Consider the following 20246-nt stretch of genomic DNA (forward strand, 5'->3'; position numbering starts at 1 on the left):
CTTGCCCGCCGCCTGACCCGGAAGCGGAAGAGGCGGGAGCCGCGTGCGTCGACGCACGGGGCCGGCGGGGATACGGCCCGCGGCGTGCAGGCGGGCCGGGCCCGCGGCGGCGATGGCCTCGGCGGCGGTGGAGGACTTCGTGGCCAAGCAGTTGTCCCTGCTGAGCCTCGAGAGGGACGCGGAGCTGCAGGAGCGCAGGTGCGAGCGGCGCGGGCTCCAGACCGGCCCGGCGCGGGGGCCGCTGGAGACCGGGTGACTCCCGCAGGACGGGGCCTGAGCGCGGCCCGGGGAGGGGCGGGGGCCGGCGGGGCCCGGGGCACGGACGGGGGAGCCGGCGGGGGCCGGCGGGGCCCGGCACGGGGGAGCCGGCGGGGCCCGGGGCGGCCCGGGGAGGGGCCCGGGCACGGGGGAGCCGGCGGGGCCCGGAGCGGCCCGGGGAGCGGCCCGGGCACGGGGGAGCCGGCGGGGCCCGGGCACGGGGGAGCCGGCGGGGCCCGGGGCGGCCCGGGGAGGGGCCCGGGCACGGGGGAGCCGGCGGCGCCCGGGCTCGCTTCTGGGGGTGGGCATTCGCCTCAGCCAGGTCCACGGTCCACAGCCCCGAGCCGCCTCTGGCCCTGTCATTTCAGAGATGGAGAGGTTTGAGTAAGGGTCCCCAGGGGCCCCGGCGGAGTCGGGACTTGGGGTCAGGTGTGGGTTGGTCGTGGGCGATGGGTTTCCGCCTTGTCTTACTTCATCTGTGGAATGGGCCCCCCCCCCCCATTTTGCTTTGAGAATAAACGTCTGGCTCTGAGTCAAGCGCTGAGTGCCGTTGCTAGTGGAGTTAGCAGCCAGGATGGTGGCTGTGCCTCACCTCGCGGAGGAGACCTGCCAGGCCCCGCTGTGCTGTGGGCCCACGTGCTGTGCTGTGGGCACAGCCAGGCCCCGGCCAAGCAGGCCAGGGAAGTGATCAGCATCTGGGGACTGCCTGGCTGCTGGTACTGGTGGCTGGCTGGGGAAACCCAGCGACAAAGATCTGGGGTAACAGGTGGAGGAGCCCTAGGGGCAGCAGGAGGAGCTGGTTTGGGAGGGAGCAGGTTCTGAGTTCCCGTGGGGCCTATTTAGCACACGGATCTTTGTTTTCCTTTGCCTTTGTGGGCAGAGGGAGAAACTGGTGAGGATTTGAGCACTGGAGTGTGGGTACCGGATGTCTTGCAGGGCCTGGCAGGAGAACAGCTCTCTGAAGGAGCTCCAGAGCAGGGGCGTGTGTCTGCTAAAGCTGCAGCTGGCCAGCCAGCGCACGGGGCTGTATGGACAGCTTCTGGTCACCTTCGAGCCGGGGCGAGGCGGGTCTGCCACAGGCCTTCCCAGCAACAGCTTCTCTTCCGGTATGTGTAGACCAGAAACAGTACCTGCACGGGTTCTCCCAAAGACTGGACAGCGGCTGGGCTGGGAAGGTAGTTTAGTGGTAGAGTGCTTGCCTAGCATGCTTGAGATCATGGGTTCAATTCGTTGGTACCACATACACAAAAATAAAATTAAGTAAATGAAAACTAAAAAAAAAACAACCAAAAATTGACTGGATGGAGGGCCCAGCCAGAGTGCAAAGCATTCTTCTCTTACCCAGGAGTCCCACAATTTATCTAGCCCTAGTGGTTTGAGAACATGACCTGCAGCCAGCTGTTGCTGCAAATGTAACATATACACCAGGTCTCCAGACTCACGTATCGTGCGTGGGAGCAACCAAAGAGTCATTGTGTTGAACATTGACAGCAAGCCCAAATGATGTTGTGCATATATTAGGTTATGTGCAGTGATTATTAAAAGCAAATTGAGTGGAAGGTTCATATGCCTTGTCCTCCAACGTGCACAGCTCCCGCATCAGTGTCCCTAACCCAAGTAGTGCCTTCCTTACAGCCTGTGAACCCTCAGTGACATCATTGTCACCTAAGTCCATAGTTTACCAGGGCCTCAATCAGGGCTGTGTATTCTGGGTTTTTGTTTGGTTTTGTGTTGATACTGGGGCTTGAACCCAACCTGGTGTTATCTTTTAGCTTTTTCTCCCAAGACTGGTGCTCTACCACTTGAGTTATAGCTCTACTTCTGGCCTTTTGGCAGTTAATTAGGGATAAGAATCTGATAGATTTTTCTGCCTGGGCTGGTTTAGAACCTCAATCCTAGACCTCAGCTTTCTGCCTAGTTAAGATTATAGGCGTGAGCCACTGGAGCCTGGCTGTATATTCTGTTTCCTTTAAATGGTTTCATATGGCTACCAGAAAGCTTAAAATTAAACGACCTTGTACCTCTGTAGAGTTGACAGCCTGCTGTGTGTAGATTGCTGGATGTGAGGTCTGTACAGTTTTGTATTATAGATACGTTTCTGCCAAGCCTGCTTTGGCTCAGCTCCTGCTGGCCCTGCTGGAAAAGAAAGGCAGTTTAGCTTTTGCAGTGCCAGGGATCAAACCCAGGGCTCTGAGCATTTTGGTCAAGCCCTTTACCCCAGGCCAGAGGAAGCTTCTGGACCACACATGGGGGCTGCTGTTTCGACACCCTCAGCCCTGGAAACCCAGACAGCAATGTTGCTGGTGCGTGCTTCTACCCTCAGCGGCTCTGCCTTATTTAGGTGGTTACAGTGTTTCCAGGGTTTTTGTGCTCTGCCTTATTTAGGTGGTTACAGTGTTTCGAGGGTTTTTGTGCGGGTCCTGGGGCTTGAACTTGGCGTAGGCACTGTTCCTGAGCTTTTTGTACTGAAGGCTAGCACTCTACCACTGAGCCACAGAGCCATTTCCAGTTTTCTGGTGGTTAATTGGAGATAAGAGTCTCATGGAGTGGCTGGGAAGTTGGCTCAGTGGTAGAGCGCTTGTCTTGCATGCATGAGGCTCTGGGTTTGATTCTTCAACACCACATAAGCAGAAAAAAGCTGGAAGTGGTGCTATAGCTCAAGTGGTAGGGCTCTAGCCTTGAGCTGAAGAGCTGAGGGGCAGCACCCAGGCCCAGAGTTCAGGCCCCACAATCAACAAAAAAAAGTCTCATGGACTTTCCCCGCCCATGCTGGCTTTGAACCGCGATCCTCAGATCTCAGCCTCCTGAGTAGCTAGGATTACAGGCGTGAGCCACCAGTGCCGGGCTGGTGTTGTAGTTTGATTTATCCACCCTCGTCCCTGCAATGGTTGGAATCCTGGCTGGAGGAGATGAGATGAGAGGAGCAAGGAAGAGCACGCGGGAGACTGCTGGAGGGATGATGGGAGCGGGCGTGCTTGCGGCTTTTCCATCAGGAGGAAGGGAGCAAGACTGAGTGAATGCAGGGCTGGTGAGCACCGAAAACTGAGGTGAAGCTCCAGATCTGTTCTGAAAGCGTGTGGAGACAGACCGGAGGTCAGTGAGGGCCCGCTGGCTGGATGCCAGAGGCAGCCTGTGGGTGGGAAGGCAGGCAGCGGAGACAGCGCCAGGAGCAGATCAGAGGTGTGGCCACGGGCTCATCTGGGCAGTTTCCAGTCTCCGTGACTCACAATCACAAAGCCTGAAATGTGAAGTCCTGGACAGGGCAGGGTCGGGGGAGGGTTCAGGAGGTACGGGGTCCTCTGCTCCGCTGGTGATGGGCCTGGCTCCTCCCACAGAACCTTCCTCTGACCCCCAGGCTAAGGCTCCAGGTGTAGATGCAGGTGAGGGCTCAGGGTGTGAACAGAGTTGGGTGGTCTAGCTTTTGTCTCACAGTGGATTCTGCTTCCATGGGAATGGCCTCTGCTCCAGGTGATGGAAACTTGGACAGACTGGCCTGAGCTAGTCACACTGGGGCCATTGCAACTCACACTCCGGCCCAAGCTAGTCACACCGGCCATTGTAACGCACACTCCAGCCCGAGCTAGTCACACCGGCCATTGTAATGCACACTCCAGCCCGAGCTAGTCACACTGGCCATTGTAACGCACACACTGGCTTCGGTGGGCACCAGGACAGTTCTCTCTATTTCTCGGCTCTGCCTTCTGGGCTGCTTACTCAGTGCCGTTGTAGCCCCGTGCCCTCTGAGATGTCTTGTCTAGCTGGAGAGAGTCAAGGGCTCTGCACAAGGCCCACTGGGCTGCACCTCTGCTGAGGTGCAGTCCTTGTGTCCATGAGATCTTCTGTGTCCATGTACACCATCTTAAGGATCGGATTGGCTGTAGTGCTTGTTTGTAATAGTTCATCCTCAACTATATTCCCACACATGGGGGACTTAGGTGTTAGGTCAGCATTTATTTTGACTTGTTTTTTTTGTTGTTATTGGTCGTGGGGCTTAAACTTGGCCTGGGAGCTGTCCCTGAGCTTTTGTGCTCAAGACTAGCACTCTACTACTGTTTTGAGCCACAGCGCCACTTGCGGTTTTTTGGTGGTTATTTGGAGATAAGAGTCTCAAAGCCTTTCCTGCCTGGGCTGGCTTTAAACTGTGATCATCAGACCTCAGCCTCTTGAGTAGCTAGGATTACAGGTGTGAGATACAGGTGCCCAGCTTGTTTTTATTTATTTTTAATATTTTTTTCTCTTTGAATTTTTTAAAAATTTATTTTCTGTGTATGTGGTACTGAGGAATCGAACCCAAGGCTTCATGCATGCTAGGCAAGCACTCTACCACTGAGCCACCTTCCCAGCCCTTCCTGGCTTTTTTCTACTTCTTTTTTTAACTTCTGAGGTCAAGAGAGAGGAATAGCTCAAGTGGTAGTGCTCGCCTAGCCTTCGGAAACCCTGGGTTCTGTCCCCAGCATTGCAAAGAAAGAAAGACAGAGAAAGTAATGTGCATCTGAAATGTGCCAGGACTTACCACACTATAATAACGTTTAGCGTTTCTCAGTGTTGTGTGCAGCTGAGTTTTTGCTTTTTGCAGGCGATATCGTGGGCCTGTACGGTTCTGGGAACCAGGATGGTCAGCTTGCCACCGGGGTCCTGACTCGAGTCACCCAGAGGTCAGTCACGGTGGCCTTTGATGAGTCTCATGACTTCCAGTTGAACCTGGACCCTGAAGCTTCCTACAGGTTGCTAAAGCTTGCCAACGACGTCACTTACAAGCGACTCAAGAAGTACGTGGGAGTCCCACGGGGTGTTTTCCGTGCTTGTGCTGACCCCTTCTGGTCAGGGGTGGTTGTGCGCCCTCGGGGGAGAGCCTGGCCCCGGTCCCGCCCCGCCCCTCACCTGGGCTCTCCTCTCTTGCAGTGCGCTGCTCTTCCTGAAGAAGTACCACTCCGGGCCCGCGTCCTCGCTCATAGAGGTCCTGTTCGGTGGAGCTGCTCCCAGTCCTGCCAGTGAAACATGTGAGCAATGGCTTCCGAAATGATCAAGGGCACCGTGACCTTGGGCTGCCTCAGCAGAGACTTGAGAGTGTGCAGTTTCACACCTTTGCTTTCAAGTCTGAATTCCTGGTGTGAACAAGTCTGTCTCCCTGTGTGAACATCTAGCCTGAAGAGACAGCTCAGCTCATCTTCCGACCCTCTCCTTCCTTCCTGTCCTCTCTCCTCCCTTCCCCTCTCTCTTCCTGTCTGCTTTCTCCTTCTTTTCTTTTTTCTCTTTCTCACTCTGTTTTTTTTCTCCATCTTGTTTTCTCCTGTGCTGGACGTTGAACCCAGGGCCTTGCACACGAAGGGTCTGTCACTTGAGCTGCGCTCCCGGCCATTTGATTTTTATTTTGCTTTTGAGAAAGGGCCTCACAAGGCCTTTTCTAGGGCTGGCCTCAGAGTTGTGGGCGTCCTGTCCCTGCTGCCCAAGTAGCTGGGATTACAGGCAGGCACCACCATGTCTGACCAATGATGTCCTTTCTAATGCGGAGACTAAAAAAATTAATATTCGTTGGTTGTACAAGGGGGATTCATTGTGACATTTCCATACATGCACACAGTCCATCCAGCCCAGCCTTGCCTCCATCCCGTTCCCCCTTACGGCAATTGGCAATTTCCAGAGGTTTCAGTTTTGTTCTCGCACAGCTGAGTGCACTTCCTCATGTGTCCTCTTGGGGCGCTCTCTCCACTTCCTCCCCTCCCCCTCTCTTCTCCGTGTCCCTCCCCCTTGCCATGCCCCTCCCCCTTCTTGCTGAGCTCTCTCTCCACACCTGAGCTGGTTTTACTTTTTTTTATTTACATTTTTTGAATTATTATTATCTTGAAGTAGCTGTACAAAGAAGTTCCCACTCTACAAAACAGTCTACGAATACAAGGTGTCTGGCAACATTGTCACCCATCGCTCCTAACCCATCCCTTCTCCCACTTTTTTTAAAATTGAGATTAGGTGATTACATAAATTTCACATATTTCACAGTATTGTGGAATAGTGATACTTAGTGAAAGTCACAAACACATTTTAACCTTCACAAGGCCAGTTGTCAGTATCATGGTCTATACAGTTTGTGAATTCTGTGAGCTTTGACAATACAGTATTTCTTCCATATCAGGTGATGTTTACATTTCTTTCCTTTTGCTTAGTGTCAGCTGTTCCCTGCCCCTCCCCCCTTCCTGCTGCGCTCTCTCCACACCTGAGCTGGTTTTACTTTGTTCTCTAGATGTATTTCAAGTGTATATTAATTACGCCATGGCTTTCAGATGTGCCTCTGCTGCTCTCGCTCCACTTCCTCCCCTCCCCCCCTCTGGGTGTTCCTCCCCCCTCTCCATGCCCCTCCCCCCTTCCTGCTGAGCTCTCTCCCCTTCCCAGCCATCTGGCCCGCGGCTTTCCCTGAAGTTCCCGATGCCATCTTCATGCGTAGTTGTGATATATTTACACATTATCCCCTCCATCTTCCTTTTCCCTCTCTTCTTCAACCTCCCCACCAAGCCCCATATTACATCTATTACATCTATGTTACGTATACACACAAATCACAGATATACACATTTCTGTATACTAGCATATACACATATATACATGTCTACTCCCCAGCAAACTTGTGTGCACGCAGCAGGTGCACACTTGGTCCTGTTTTAGAGGGAGTCTTTTTGTTGTTCTTGTTGGTCATGGGGCTTGAACTCAAGGCAAACGCTCTACCACTTGAGCCAGAACCCCACTTCTGGTTTTCTGGTGGTTTATTAGATAAGAGTCTCATGGACTTTCCTGCCCAGGCTGGCTTTGAACTGTGATCCTCAGAGCTCAGCCTCCTGAGTAGCTAGGATATCAGGTATGAGCCACCGGTGCCTGGCTTGGGGGGGGGGTCTTTTGGCAGTGTACAGATTGTTTCCGAGTTGCTTGGCCTGCCCCGGGAGCCCTGGATACTCCTGATACAGGCTGTTCCTGTCCCCCTGGGCAGGTGGCCTCACTCTGACCCTCTCCTGCAGCCCCGCTGACGTTCTACAACCCCGCCCTGGACGCCTCCCAGAAGGAAGCTGTGTCCTTTGCCTTGGCCCAGAAAGAACTCGCCATCATCCACGGACCTCCTGGCACTGGGAAAACCACAACCGTGGTGGAAATAATCCTCCAAGTGGTGAAGCAGGGGTCGAAGGTGGGCAGCCTACGGCTTCCTCGTGCCTGTGGGCGGCTGGTCTGGCCTGTAGACCAGTGCTCAACAGGGTCCCAGCCTTTCCTGATTTCCCCTGGCCCCTTGAGCAGGGGGCACGCTGGGGCCACGGCCTAGCCCACGCACACACTCCCCGGCAGGCCCACACTGCGGGTGCAGAGGTGCCAGGGCTGGCGAAGGGCCTTGTGCAGCCCCAGTACTCCGTGCATGCAGTGAACTGATCAAGCGTGCACACACCTGGAAAGGGCGTTGCACACTGTCCATGTCACTGCTCATGGCCAGGAGAGAACCTTGTCCGTGGCAGTATTGTTACCAGCAGGAGCGGGCCGTAGGGATGTGGGCGGTGAACCCCTGCAGTAATCCTCACAACCCCACTGGGTGGGGACTCTTGGTGGCCCCAGAAACAGGGTCAGGGTCAGGGGCTCTGTGGCCTAGCGAGGAGCAGCAGAAACCAGGAGTGGATGGGTGGAGGTCAGGGAAAGCTGCCTCTCCGTTCCCACCGGCCTCCTCCGCCTTTCCTATTGGCTGAGTCTGTGGGTTTACTCATGGGACGTGGGTTTCCTGGCTGGCTTCTGTTTTGGTGTACCACATGAGCCCATGGTCACCTGCTGTGCAGGCCACCTGTGGCCCGCAGCGGGGGAAGGAAGGGCAGCACCGGGCATGGGGAGGCGGGCCACCCACTGCCCACTGCTGCTCCCGGGTCTCTGTGGGGTGATGAGCTGGTGTGCGTGGGTCCTGCCCCGGAGCCCAGCTGAGCATGCGTTCCGCAGGTACTATGCTGTGCACCCTCCAACATCGCCGTGGACAACCTGGTGGAGAGGCTGGCCGGCCGCAGGCTGCGTGTCCTGCGCCTCGGCCACCCCGCCCGCCTGCTGGAGTCCGTGCAGCAGCACTGTCTGGACGCCGTGCTGGCGCGCAGTGACAGTGCCCAGGTTGTCGCCGACATCAGGAGGGACATGGACCAGATCTTCGTACGTACGCGGGTGTCGCCCGGGGGCCTCAGGAGCACCCGCTGCCCTGCCCCTCACGCTCCTGTCCCCTCTGTCCGCTCGGTCAGGAATCGAAAAGTTGGACTTCTCTTCCTGTTTTTGGATGGCTGTTTTATTTGGTCTTGTTTTGTTTTGCATCTTTTATTTTAGGTGTTGGGATTGAACCAGGTCCTTGTCTGTGCTAAGCAGATGCTACCACTTGAATCACACCTCTAGCCCCTCACCCCCTTTGCTTTTTGTGGTAGCGGGATTTGAGTGTGTTTTTTTTTTCCTCCTTTTTGTCAGTCATGGGGTTTGAACTCAGGACCTGGGTGCTGTCCCTGAGCTCTTTTTGCTCAAGGCTAGTACTCTATCACTTTGAACCACAGCACCACTTCTGGTTTTCTGGTAGTAAATTAGAGGTAAGGGTCTTACCAAGACTTTCCTGTGTGGGCTGGCTTTGAACCATGATCCTCGGATCTTAGCCTCCTGAGTAGCTGGGATTTGGTGCCTGGCTGTGTTTTGTCTGTGGGAAAGGGCCTTTTCTAGCCTTCCCAGGCTGTTCCTCTGCCTCCTGCATAGCTGGGCTGTAGGCTTGCACCCTGGTGTGGACTTCTCATTTGAGATGCTCGTTTAGTGGGAATTCAGGTGCTCAGGTACTTGAGGGTAGATAACAAATTGTCTTACAGAAAACATTTTCCAGGTGTCTCCTGTAGCCAGGCGTGTGGTCTAGCTGATACTGGCACGGTAGAAGAATAGCCTGAAAATACAGATTTGCAAATCCAGCCTCTTCCCGAGTCTTTCTGTCCTCCCCTGCTCCCACAGAGCGGGTGGGAGGTTCAGGGTCAGGCGGTGGTCCTCGGGTTTGTGTGTCTGCCCTCTCGTCCACTTTTACAATGACCCGGCCTGCGTCTGCCCTTGGCCGTTGTCCCGCTGCCCAGATGTGCATCCTCCTTGGCCTTGCTGAGGCAGAGGAAGAGGGGCGGGAGTCTAGGCAGTCCCGTGAGCAGAGGCCGGCCTGAGCAGACAGCCCGCTCTGGGTCCTGTGGGTGGGTTGCTCGGCATCAAGGTTGCCGTCTAGGTGTGGAGCCGGCCATGATTCCATTCATGTGCACTGCTCTGTTTTCTTGTTTGTGTGTAAGTCCCTCTTGTCAGGACTGGTTCTCTGTGAATTAGACGCCGAACCGCCTTCTCTCCCCGCTGCCAAGCTCTAGTCCGCAAAACAGACAAGTAAGGACTGGGCTGTGGGCGTCTTGAGGTGTCAAAGTAAATTGGGGAATTGGGCGTCTGTAACCCCAACTGCTCAAGATGCTGACATCTGAGGATCGCAGTTCAAAACCAGCCCAGGCAAGAATGTCCAGGAGACTTACCTGCAATTAACGACTAAAAAGGTGCTGTGGCTTAAATGGTAGAGTGCTAGCCTTGAGTGAAAAAGTCTAGGGACAGCACCCAGGCCCTGAGTTCAAGCCCCAGTAACCCCCAAAAAGTAAGAGCACAAGGTCCTGTTGAAATGAATGTATTTTCTTCATCATTACAGCTGAAAAACAAAAAGGCACATGATAAGAGAGAGAAAAGTAATTTCCGCAATGAAATGAAGTTACTAAGAAAAGAGCTGAAGGAAAGGGAAGAAGCGGCCATGGTGGAAGGCCTCGCAGCGGCTGACGTGGTGCTGGCAACCAACACGGGTGAGCGACCGGCCTGCGGGGGGAGGGGGGGGGCCCAGCCGGGAGGCGGCTCCCAGGGAAGCTGTCCCCACCTGCAGTTTTCCCTGTCGTGAGGCGAGGCTGTAACTCCAGATTTCTCAGGGCCTGGGCACTTCTCTGAGCTCTCTTGCTCAAGGCTAGCACTCTACTACTTGGAGCCATAGCGCCACTTCCGGTTTTCTGGTGGTTACTTGGAGATAAGTCTCACAACACAAAATCTGTGTATAAATGTGAGTGTATTATAAAGTGTAAGATGTTGATTTAAAAAAAAAAAAAAAAGAGCCTCACAGACTTTGCTGCCCAGGCTGGCTTTGAACTATGATCTTCAGATCTCAGCTAGGATGACAAGGTGTGAACCACTGGCTGGCGCCTGGCTTCAGATTTCCTTTCTTTGACAAACATCAGGCTATTTGGGTTTGTTTCTCTCAAGAAGTTGTTGGTTTAATATAAACCCTCAAATTTAGAGGAGTGTTGTCCAGAACATTCCCTTGCTCCCTGCAGATGCCCCAGTGGCCTGGCCTCTTTGTTTTGCTCATCTGGTTTTTATGTTCTTCCTCCGGCTCTGCTGAGGACCAGCTCTGACTTTCCTGTTTTCTGTCTCCCTGGATCTGACCCTGTCTCTGCTATTCGCTGTTTCTCTGGGCTGGGTCTCGCTTGCCCAGGCTGGTTTAGTGAGGCCGAAACTGAGTTCTTGCTCATGAGGGATTGTATTCCAATCCTTGTCTCTTAGTCTAAAATACTGTGTTTTCATTGTCATTCATTTCCTGACAACTTTGCTTTTCCTCCTCCTGAAATCTTGGCTTCTTTTTTTCACCTATGTTGGTTGAGAAGTGTGTCATAGTTTCCAAGTAGTTGAAGATTTCCCAGATGTCTTCCTTTTTTTGTTGTTGTTCCTGGGTCTTGAATTCAGGTCCTGGTGCTGTCCTTGAGCTCTCATTCAAAGGTTAGCAATCTACCACTTTGAGCCACAGCTTCCACTTCTGGTTTCTGAGTGGTTAGTTGGAGATAAGAGTCTCACAGACTTCACTTTCTGGGCTGGCTTTGAACCATGATCCTCAGATCTTAGCCTCCTGAGTAGGGAGGGTTACAGATGTGAGCCACCAGCATCAGGCTTCCCAGATGTCTTTTTTTTTTTTTTTTTAATTTTTTTTTTGCTGGTCGTGGGGCCTGAACTCTGGGTCTGGGCACTGTCCCTCACCTCTTCAGCTCAAGGGCTAGCGCTCTACCACTTGAGCCACAGCACCACTTCCAGCTTTTTCTGCTTATGTGGTGCTGAGGAATCGAACCCAGGGCCTCATGCATGCAAGGCAAGCACTCTACTACTGAGCCACCTTCCCAGCCCCCAGATGTCTTTCTGATGCTTTTAATTTAGTTCTGTGTGGTTCTGAGCAAGTCTCGATGTCCAGTGGGTGCTCTTTCCCTAGTCTGGAACTCGGGGGCTCTTGTGAAAGTCTGGGACAGCTGACGAGAACCTGTGTCTGGCACTAGTATGCTCTGTGCGAATCTGTGGGATCAGGGTGGGGGGGACTGCTGGTTGCTGCCTCCTCCCTCCGTCCCCCCTCTGTCAGGGCGTAGTGTCTGTCCGTTGACTGTACATAGGGTTCCCTCCAGGTCTGTATCAGCTCCGGGACCCGAACGCGCTGGTGTCTGCCCCAGTGCTGACTGCACACAGCATTAGTGCAGGCGTTCGGGGAGCCGCTGAGTATCACGTTCTGTTGGCGTGATTGCAGCTGGCGCCTGCACTCCTGTTTCCTCTCCGACCAGGTGCCTCTCCCGACGGCCCCCTGAAGCTGCTGCCCGAGGGCCACTTTGACGTGGTGGTCATTGACGAGTGTGCCCAGGCCCTGGAGGCCAGCTGCTGGATCCCTCTGCTGAAGGCCAGGAGGTGCATCCTGGCCGGAGACCACAGGCAGCTGCCGCCCACCACGGCCTCTCACAAGTAAGGCCCCGCCTGCAGAGCTTCTCCTCCCCATCCGCCCCGCCTGTGCTCCAGGGCCCAGGCTGGTGCCCTGGGCGTCCCTGGTGCCTCATGTACCACGTCCCCCGACAAGGCCACAAGTATGACGGTGGCTCTGTGAGAGCCACCTCGGCCACGTAGCTCAGCTGGCGCGGGCTGTGCAGTGCCATCAGTGGGGACCCTGGATAGAAGACGGATGCAGGAGACGCTGCGCCCCACGGGCCTGGTGGGGCCTCCTCCTTCGTTGTGTGTGGCGGAGGAGTCGTTAGGCCGCCGAGGGGAGGCTGGCGTGAGGCTGGGAGTACTGCCTGTGCCAGTGGTGCGTATGCGTGGCCGTCAGCCACTACGGGCTGCTCACCGCTACCACGTGTGAGAGGTTCCCCCATTCATTCATTCATTCACTCGTGTACGTGCATGCTGACATTAGGCTTCTTGAACACAGTTTCTTAGCTTTCCTTGCCCTCAACCATTTAAACTGCAGCTCTGGATTTTTTTGCTGGTTAATTGGAGATAAGTCTCACGGACTTTGCTGCCTGCGACGGCTTTGATCCACAGTCCTCCCTTCCCCCTCCCTCCTGACTAGCTAGGATTATAGGCGTGAGCCACCAGCACCCGGCTGAAATCGTCCTTACAAACTTCCCAGTCAGCATGGTGTTTGTGGTGTGTTACTGCTTCAGACCACACGGACGGGAAGCACAGTGTGCAGTCAGGCTGCGGAGGGGAATCTGCTTCCTGGTACTTTCCAGGTCTTGGAGGTCACTGCATTATATGTTGGCTCTCAGCTTCTTCCCCCTCCTCCAAGCCAGCAGCCAACCTCCCTCAAGTCTTCTCTCAGGGGCTCCTCCTACTCCGACCCCACCTCTCATTTGGTCCCTGTGGTTGGGGGGCGGGGTCTTGGGTCCTCTTGGTCACGTGAGGGGCAGGGCCTCGGTGATCAGGGTACAGGTGACCCAGGTACACTGAATCAGGCTTGCAGACAGCTTTCCCCACTCACCCCGTGTCACATGCACACTGCGACCTGGACGCTCCTCCTGTTCCCCGTGCAGGGCAGCGCTGGCGGGGCTGTCGCTCAGCTTGATGGAGCGCCTGGCCCAGGAGCGTGGCCCCGATGTGGTGCGGATGCTCACGGTGCAGTACCGCATGCACCAGGCCATCATGCGCTGGGCCTCCGAGGCCATGTACCATGGGCAGCTCACAGCCCACTCCTCCGTGGCGGGACATCTCCTGAGGTGAGTGGCCTGTGGCCCCGGCCTGCCCCGACCTCCCCTCCTCTGAGCAGTGGTGTCCTGGGTGAGGAGCCCCGGCCTGCCCCGGCCTCCCCTCCTCTGAGCAGCGGTGTCCTGGGTGAGGGAACCGGGCAGCAGGTAGCCTGTCCGTTCTCTTTTCCTTTCTGATTTGGTCTTTTGAGACAAAGTCTCCTTATGACACACCCAGGCTGGCCTAGAATTCTTGATTGTCCTGTCTCAGCTTCCCCAGTACTGGAACTATAGGCTGTGCTACCACACCCGTCCCGGCCCCTCCGATGTTGTGACGGGAAGGGCAAGTGCCGTTGTGTAGGAGTTCAGTGCTGCCCTCTGTCCGCCTGCGTGCCAGGGACCTCCCCGGCGTGGCTGACACGGAGGAGACCAGCATCCCCCTGCTGCTCGTGGACACGGCCGGCTGTGGCCTATTTGAACTGGAGGAAGATGACAACCAGTCCAGGGGGAACCCAGGTGAGCTCCCCAGCCCGAGTGTCCTACTCTCAAAATAGGGTGCCAAGGTCCGCCAGCCCAGGGAGGCGCAAGGGGAGGGCGGAAGAGAGCAAGCGCTGACGAGCTGCCGTGGAAGGTTGAGGATGGGCACTCGTGGGCAGGAAATGGCCCAAGGGCCCCAAAGAAGCCCATCGAGGACTGTCAGCATTGTGTACTCTCAAAGGGCCTGAGTCTGGCCTGGTGCCAGTGAGGGGTGTGTGTGTGCACGCGCTTGCGTGGGTGCACACCTGGGCTAGTCCTGGTGCTTGAATTCAGCCTGGGTGCTGTCCGTGAGCTTTTTTTTTTTTGCCAGTCCTAAGGCTTGAGCCCTCGGCCTGGGCATTGCCCCCAAGATCCTTTTCCCCAAAGCTAGCACTCAGCCCCTTGAACTATAGTGCCACCTGCAGCTTTTTCTGTGATTACTTGGAGATACGAGTCACACTTTCTTGCCGGGGCAGGCTTTCTACCGCCATCCTCAGATCTCAGCCACCGAGTAGCTGGGATGACGGGCTGGCGGTGAGACCGTGCAGCCATTGGCACTGCCTCCATGGCACATCAGGGCTGCTGGGCATCACCGCGCGGGTGGAATGCAGTGGCTCGTTTGTGAGAGTGGAGTCCCTGGCGCGGGCTCAGCTCCCAGCATGCCCCTGCCTCAGGCCGGCACAGGTCAGCCAGGACGTCCCGGCGGCCCGCAGAGCGCGTCCTCTGCTGAAGCCCGCTCTCTCCCTCCAGGCGAAGTCCGCCTTGTCACTTTGCACATCCAGGCTCTGGTGGCCGCTGGTGTCCACGCAGGAGACATCGCTGTCATCGCGCCCTACAACCTTCAGGTACAAAGGGCCCCCTTCTGTCTATGTCTCTATTCCCCCAGGCAGGGAGGGGGCTATGGGAGCAGCGGCCTCATCCTGGCACGGACAGCAGCTTGCATGGTGCCTGAGGCAGGGTGGATCAGGTGCCGAGGTCCCGGGTGAGGCCGGGCGTGCAGTGATGCACCGTGGCCTTCCCATCTCAGGTGGAGCTGCTCCGACAGAGCCTGGCGCACCAGTACCCCGAGCTGGAAATCAAGTCCGTGGACGGCTTCCAGGGCCGAGAGAAGGAGGCTGTGATCCTCTCCTTCGTCAGGTCCAACCGGAGAGGTAGGAAGCCCCAAGGGCCCGTTGGGGACAGGCGGCAGGGAGGCAGCCGGTTCCGGGTGAGGTGGGTCCTGCCTGTCCTGGGCTGCAGTGGCCGAGCCCAGCATTGTCCTCGCCTGAGGGGAGGGCAGTAGCGAGGGCTCTGCCCACCCACCAGGGGCCAGCAGGGCCTGGGCAGGCACGAGGTGTCCTGGACTGAGTGCTCAAGTAGAGCGACCCAGAATAAGCTCTTGTCACCCGTGGACGGGGGCACGGAGGGGACAGTGGGGAGCAGAGGGGCGTGGTATCCCAGGGAGTGGAGGCTCCATGGTACAGGAAGCAGGTGGTTGAGCTGGGGGTGTAGGGAGGGTGGGAAAGGTCTGGATGTCTCCTGAAGAAGATGGAGCCCCTTGAGAGCCTGGTGCTTGTCTGTGGGCCTCAGGGTGTGTGTGGTTTCCGTGCTGCTGGTTTGTTGTCTGATCCCCATAATACCAGCTACTCAGGACTCTGTGAGCCAGCTAAAAACCAATACTGGAGGTGTGGCCTGAATGATAAAGCCCCAGCCTCGAGGGAAAAAGCCAAGCGAGAGCATGAGGCCCTGAGTTCAAGTCCCAGCATTGGCACGCACACACGCACAAGCATGCGTGCACACACAAGGAACATTGTGTGTAGAAAGTTTTTGTTGGTGGGCGTGTGCACGCTCAGGAGAGGCTGGACAGGACGGCACGGTGGAAGGAGGCTGTGTCTTCCCAGTGAGCGCCGCCGCGGGGGAAGCTCCGCCCGTGGGGGGTGGGTACAGGCTCCCAGGCTGCACAGTGCCCAGGCCGTCCCTGGCCGCCCGTCCAGCTTCTTGGTCTCTGACCCCTGGCCCTTTGCTAGGCGAAGTTGGTTTTCTGGCTGAGGACCGGCGGATCAATGTCGCGGTCACCCGTGCACGGCGCCATGTGGCGATTGTCTGTGACTCCCGCACCGTGAACAACCACGCTTTTCTAAAGACACTGGTGGAGTATTTCACAGAGCACGGGGAAGTGCGCACCGCCTTCGAGTACCTGGAGGACATCATCCCTGAGAACTATGCCCACGAGGGCTCCCAGGGTCCCCGCCGAGCCGCTGCCCGGCCCCGGGGCCCTGCGTTCCTCAGCATGCCTGCGAGTACGCAGGCCCCGCGCGGCCCGGAGGCCAAGGCCGTGCCCCAGGGGGAGCCCAGGAAGCCCCGCACGAGGCCCCCGCAGCCACGCAGCGACGGGGGGCGCCCGGGTGGCACGGAGCACCTGCGGGCCAAGATCACAGAGTTCCTGGACAGCAAGGAGACGCAGTTGCAGTTCCCCACATCCCTCAGCTCCCATGACAGGCTGCGCGTCCACCAGATCGCCGAGGAGCTGGGGCTGTGCCATGACAGCGCTGGGGAGGGGGCGGCGCGGTACGTCACCGTGAGCAAGAGGGGCGCCCCAGCCCCCACCCCAGTGCCCGTGGGCGAGCCCCGGGGGGAGCAGGGCAGACAGGACCAGCCAGCCAAGGAACAGCAGCCAGACAAGAAGGAGAAGCCAGACAAGCAGCAGCCAGACAAGAAGGAGCAGCCAGACAAGAAGGAGAAGCCAGACAAGCGACAGCCAGACAAGAAGGAGAAGCCAGACAAGCAGCAGCCAGACAAGAAGGAGCAGCCAGACAAGGAGCAGCCAGACAAGAAGCCCCAGAAGCTGCCCCAGAACAAGAAGAAGAAGACGAGGGAAGCAAAGGGTGAGTGGCGTCAGTGCCACCCGCAGCCCCCGTGCGCGTGCGCACACCCATCATCTCCTGCTCAGAGCCCCGCTCAGGGGGCGCTTCTCCCCAGAGGCTTCTCCCTGGTCCTTTGGCCATCCCCTGGGGACGGGGCAGCCACGGCTCCCACACCGCAGTCCCGGACCTGGCAGGGCCTGGGCCACACCAGTGGCAGCTGCCTTGGGCCCGGGCTCTGGGCCGCTGCCTGCCACTCTCGTGGAAGGCTGTGCCAGCCCCAGGGTAGCTCGGTCCTGAGTTCTGCCCACTGTGTCCCCTTGCTGGGGTCTTCACCGCCCAGTCTCTGCCATTGTGGGGCTCCCGTGGTCAGGGCCGCGGAAGCGGGGCGCAGGGGCATTTGGTGACCCTGAGCAGAGCACTTGGGTGTTCTCCATGGGTTCAGACGCTTACCGAGCAGCTGCACCGGCTCCGGCTGGTGACCACAGGACCTTGTCTCCTGGAAGAAGCTGTACTTTCTGGGCTTTGAGGTTGCTAGGACCTGGCCGTCAGGGGATCTGCCCCATATTGGGGCTGCTGGTGTCACCCCCTCGGGGCGGGGGGCTTCTGGGTGGAGAGGATGCACTGCCAGAGGCCCTCTTGTGCCCTCTCTTTGCGCTCTGCCCTTGGTGCCGGCCACGCCGTGGGCAGCCCTCGCTTGCTTGGCTTGCTGTGGATTAGGGTGAAAAGGGCTCTGGCAGCCTGGGGGAGCCGTGAGTTCCATGGGGAGCGCATTGGGGTGCTCTGGGCAGCCTGGGACAGGAGCTGGGCATGCTCACAGCGGGGACACAGCCTGGTGCCCGGCAGAAGCGCCCTGGTCCTGCACACCATGCCTGACGCTTCTCCCCAGGACCCGCGGCCTCCGCTCTGCCCGCCGAGGAGGATCTTGACGCCCTGCTGTCGGCCGTGACCAAGGCCGACAACACCTGCAGCTTCGCCAAGTGCGCGGCCAGCATCGTGACCCTGGGCCAGCTCTGCCAGCTCTGCGGCCACCGCTACTGCCTCAGCCACCACCTGCCCGAGGTGGGTGACCGGAGGGAACCGGCGGAGCCGCTTCGGGTGGGGCAGCTGGCAGTGGCCGAGGGACAGCCGTGCCAGAGGAGTTTGGGGCAGGGCATTGCTTCAGGCAGCCCGCGAGTGTCTGAGAGGGAGTTTGGGGCAGGGCATCGCTGCAGGCGGCCCGCGAGTGTCTGAGACACTTGCGCGGAGATGGCAGCGGGCGGCTTTCTCGTTCGTTCCTCCGGTGGACAATCGAGGGGAGCTCCATCCCCTGTGGCCAGGCTCACAGGTCTTTGTGGAACTGGGGCTGGAACGGGTGTCTCTGTGTGAGGGAATCTTGGCCTGGTGGGGGACAGTGGGGATGCCAAGGAGGGGGTGCCTGGGAGCCAGGAGAGCAGCGGCAGGCCTGTATGAGCAGCGGCAGGCCTGTATGAGCAGCGGCAGGCCTGTATGAGCAGCGGCAGGCCTGTATGAGCAGCGGCAGGCCTGTATGAGCAGCGGCAGGCCTGTATGAGCAGCGGCAGGCCTGTATGAGCAGCGGCAGGCCTGTATGGCATGGCAGTCGGCACTGAGACCCCACGGGTGGAGGGGAAGACCAGGGGCCTCGGGTGACGGCTGAGGGCAGGCCGCCCTTTAGGCACTTGGACCCTGGATGCGGTGGGAGAGCTGGGGGCTAGGGAGGGTTGTGACTTCACCCTGCTCCAGCCTGGAGAGGCTAGGGCCCCAGGTACCGGAAAGAGCCCCAGGCCGGCGTGGTCAGTGGGGTTACTCCCTCTCCTACTCAACAGAGGCTCGAGCCCTGTTCCCCCTGGGATCCTGCCGGGGAAAGATGGACGCGGGGAGGAAGGTCCTGTCTCCGGACCTGCACTGGCTCCCAGCTCCACATCCTTTTGACGCCTGATCCTTGTCCTCTCCCCCGTGTCCTGCCCTGACTCGTGTCCTCCACAGGTCCACGGCTGCGGCGAGAAGGCCCGCGCACACGCCCGCCAGAAACTCCGCCGGGAAGGGGTCCCCAGTGCAGGCAGCGGGGCCAGGGACAGGCCCCTGGACCCCGCCAGGAGGGCCCAGCTGCAGCGAAGGCTGGACCTGAGGCTGGGCGAGCTCAGCGGCCAGAGGACCAGTAAGAAGAAGGAGAAGGACAGGGGGACGTGAGCCGGCGTGTGCCCCGGAGGGCCACGGCCCAGGGCAGCGCCTGCAGCCAGCCCCCGGCCCAGATGTGGGCAGCGCGGGCGCTGGGGTCTGTGGCCATGGGGGACTGTGTGTCCAGTCCTGGGTCCTTCCCAGTACTGGCCAAGTTCCCTTGGAGCCATGCCTGACCTCTCACTGCCAGAGTGACCACCCAACGCTGAGGATGCAAGACCAGGAGCACCAGCCCCGCGCCGCTGTGGCCCCGGGCTGCTGTGGCCCCGCACTGCTGTAGCCGGCTGTCCGGCCAGGGCTGGCCTCTGTGCCGAGGCCAGGATGCCAGAGAGCCACCAGAGCCACACATCACCCACAGAGCCGGACCTCCAAAGTTTATTTAAGAGAACCTCAAGGAAATAAGTTATTTGGAAATGAAGTGTGAACACACGCCCACCGTGCCCGGGTCCGCTGTGTGCTCTTTCCCTCCGCTCACACGTTGTTGGGTGGCATGGCTGCCACGCAGAACGGCAGACTGCGGCCTCGTGCATGGTGGGTGTTGGTGCAGGTGACTCTCGACAGGCTGCTGGTTGGGTGTGCAGGGCCGCTGCTGGGCCACTCTAGTCCTGTCGGGAGGAGTGGAGGCTTGAACACTGTGGGCCAGGACTCGGGAGGCACCGCCTGCGGGAGACATTCTTCAGGGGCCTCCGAGGAGAAGAGGAGGGTGGGCTTCCCCTGCACCCCCAAAGCCCCTCTCCCCACACCCACTGCAGGCCCTCCTCCAACCCTCCTTGCTCTCCTTAAATGCTACACGTTTTTTTTTTTTTGTGCTAGTCCTGGGACTTGAACTCAGGGTCTGGGTGCCGTTCCTGAGCCTTACTTTACCCAACGCTGCTGTTCTGCCATTTGAGCCACAGTGCCATTTCTGGCTTTTTGGTGATTAATTGGAGATAAGAGGAGTCTCGCACACTTTCATACCTGGGCTGGCTTTGAGCCATGATCCTCTAACCTCAGCCTCCCCAGGATCACAGCTGTGAGTTGTCAGCACCCGGCTGAGAGTCCCTGATTTTGGCCTCAGCTCCCCCAGGAGCCTGTCCTCCTGCCCCTGCCCCCGACTGCCCTTCCCAGCCCTTCCCCCAGCCCCTGGCCCTTCCTCCCTGCCCCTGGGTAGCTTTGGAGCTGAGTTGTTTGGGACAGGGAAGGGACGGGGACCTGGCCATAGGTACTGAGGTGCACCAGAGCATGGGGTGCAGCGGTGGTTCCGTGGGGGGCGGGGGGGGGGGGGCTGCAGGACCTGGGGCCCAGGCTGTCTCCTGATTCTGGGTGGTCAGCTGCAGCCTTGGACCTCCCCTGGCTCCTACAGGGTCAGACCCAGCGCAGGCTGGAGTCCGCTTTGCCAGTCAGAGCTCTGCCCTGGGGTCAGCGTGGGCGCTGGCCCTTCCCCGCTGCCCTTCCCCTCCTGGAGAAG

At 58.3% G+C, this 20246-nt stretch overlaps 1 protein-coding gene across 2 annotated transcripts; it reads left to right on the forward strand.

Annotated features, from left to right (window-relative positions):
* Nucleotides 1-86: 86 nt before the first annotated feature.
* Ighmbp2 (immunoglobulin mu DNA binding protein 2) lies at nucleotides 87-19203 on the forward strand. Of its 2 annotated transcripts, none has more exons than XM_042676554.1 (15): nucleotides 87-198; nucleotides 1195-1364; nucleotides 4835-5027; nucleotides 5161-5258; nucleotides 7263-7426; nucleotides 8212-8412; nucleotides 9947-10094; nucleotides 11877-12051; nucleotides 13116-13298; nucleotides 13663-13781; nucleotides 14532-14626; nucleotides 14809-14932; nucleotides 15788-16645; nucleotides 17511-17719; nucleotides 18608-19203. In XM_042676554.1, exons 1-15 carry the CDS (start codon nucleotides 113-115, stop codon nucleotides 18809-18811), a joined length of 3027 nt encoding a protein of 1008 aa, XP_042532488.1. In that variant the 5' UTR covers nucleotides 87-112; the 3' UTR covers nucleotides 18812-19203. The 2 variants fall into 2 exon arrangements, with proteins under 2 accessions (XP_042532488.1, XP_042532489.1); XM_042676555.1 differs by having other exon boundaries at nucleotides 17511-17683.
* The last annotated feature ends 1043 nt before the right edge of the window (nucleotides 19204-20246 follow it).

Source organism: Dipodomys spectabilis, unplaced genomic scaffold (assembly GCF_019054845.1).
Source record: "Dipodomys spectabilis isolate Male_0828 unplaced genomic scaffold, ASM1905484v1 ptg000030l, whole genome shotgun sequence".
NCBI classification, from domain to species: domain Eukaryota; kingdom Metazoa; phylum Chordata; class Mammalia; order Rodentia; family Heteromyidae; genus Dipodomys; species Dipodomys spectabilis.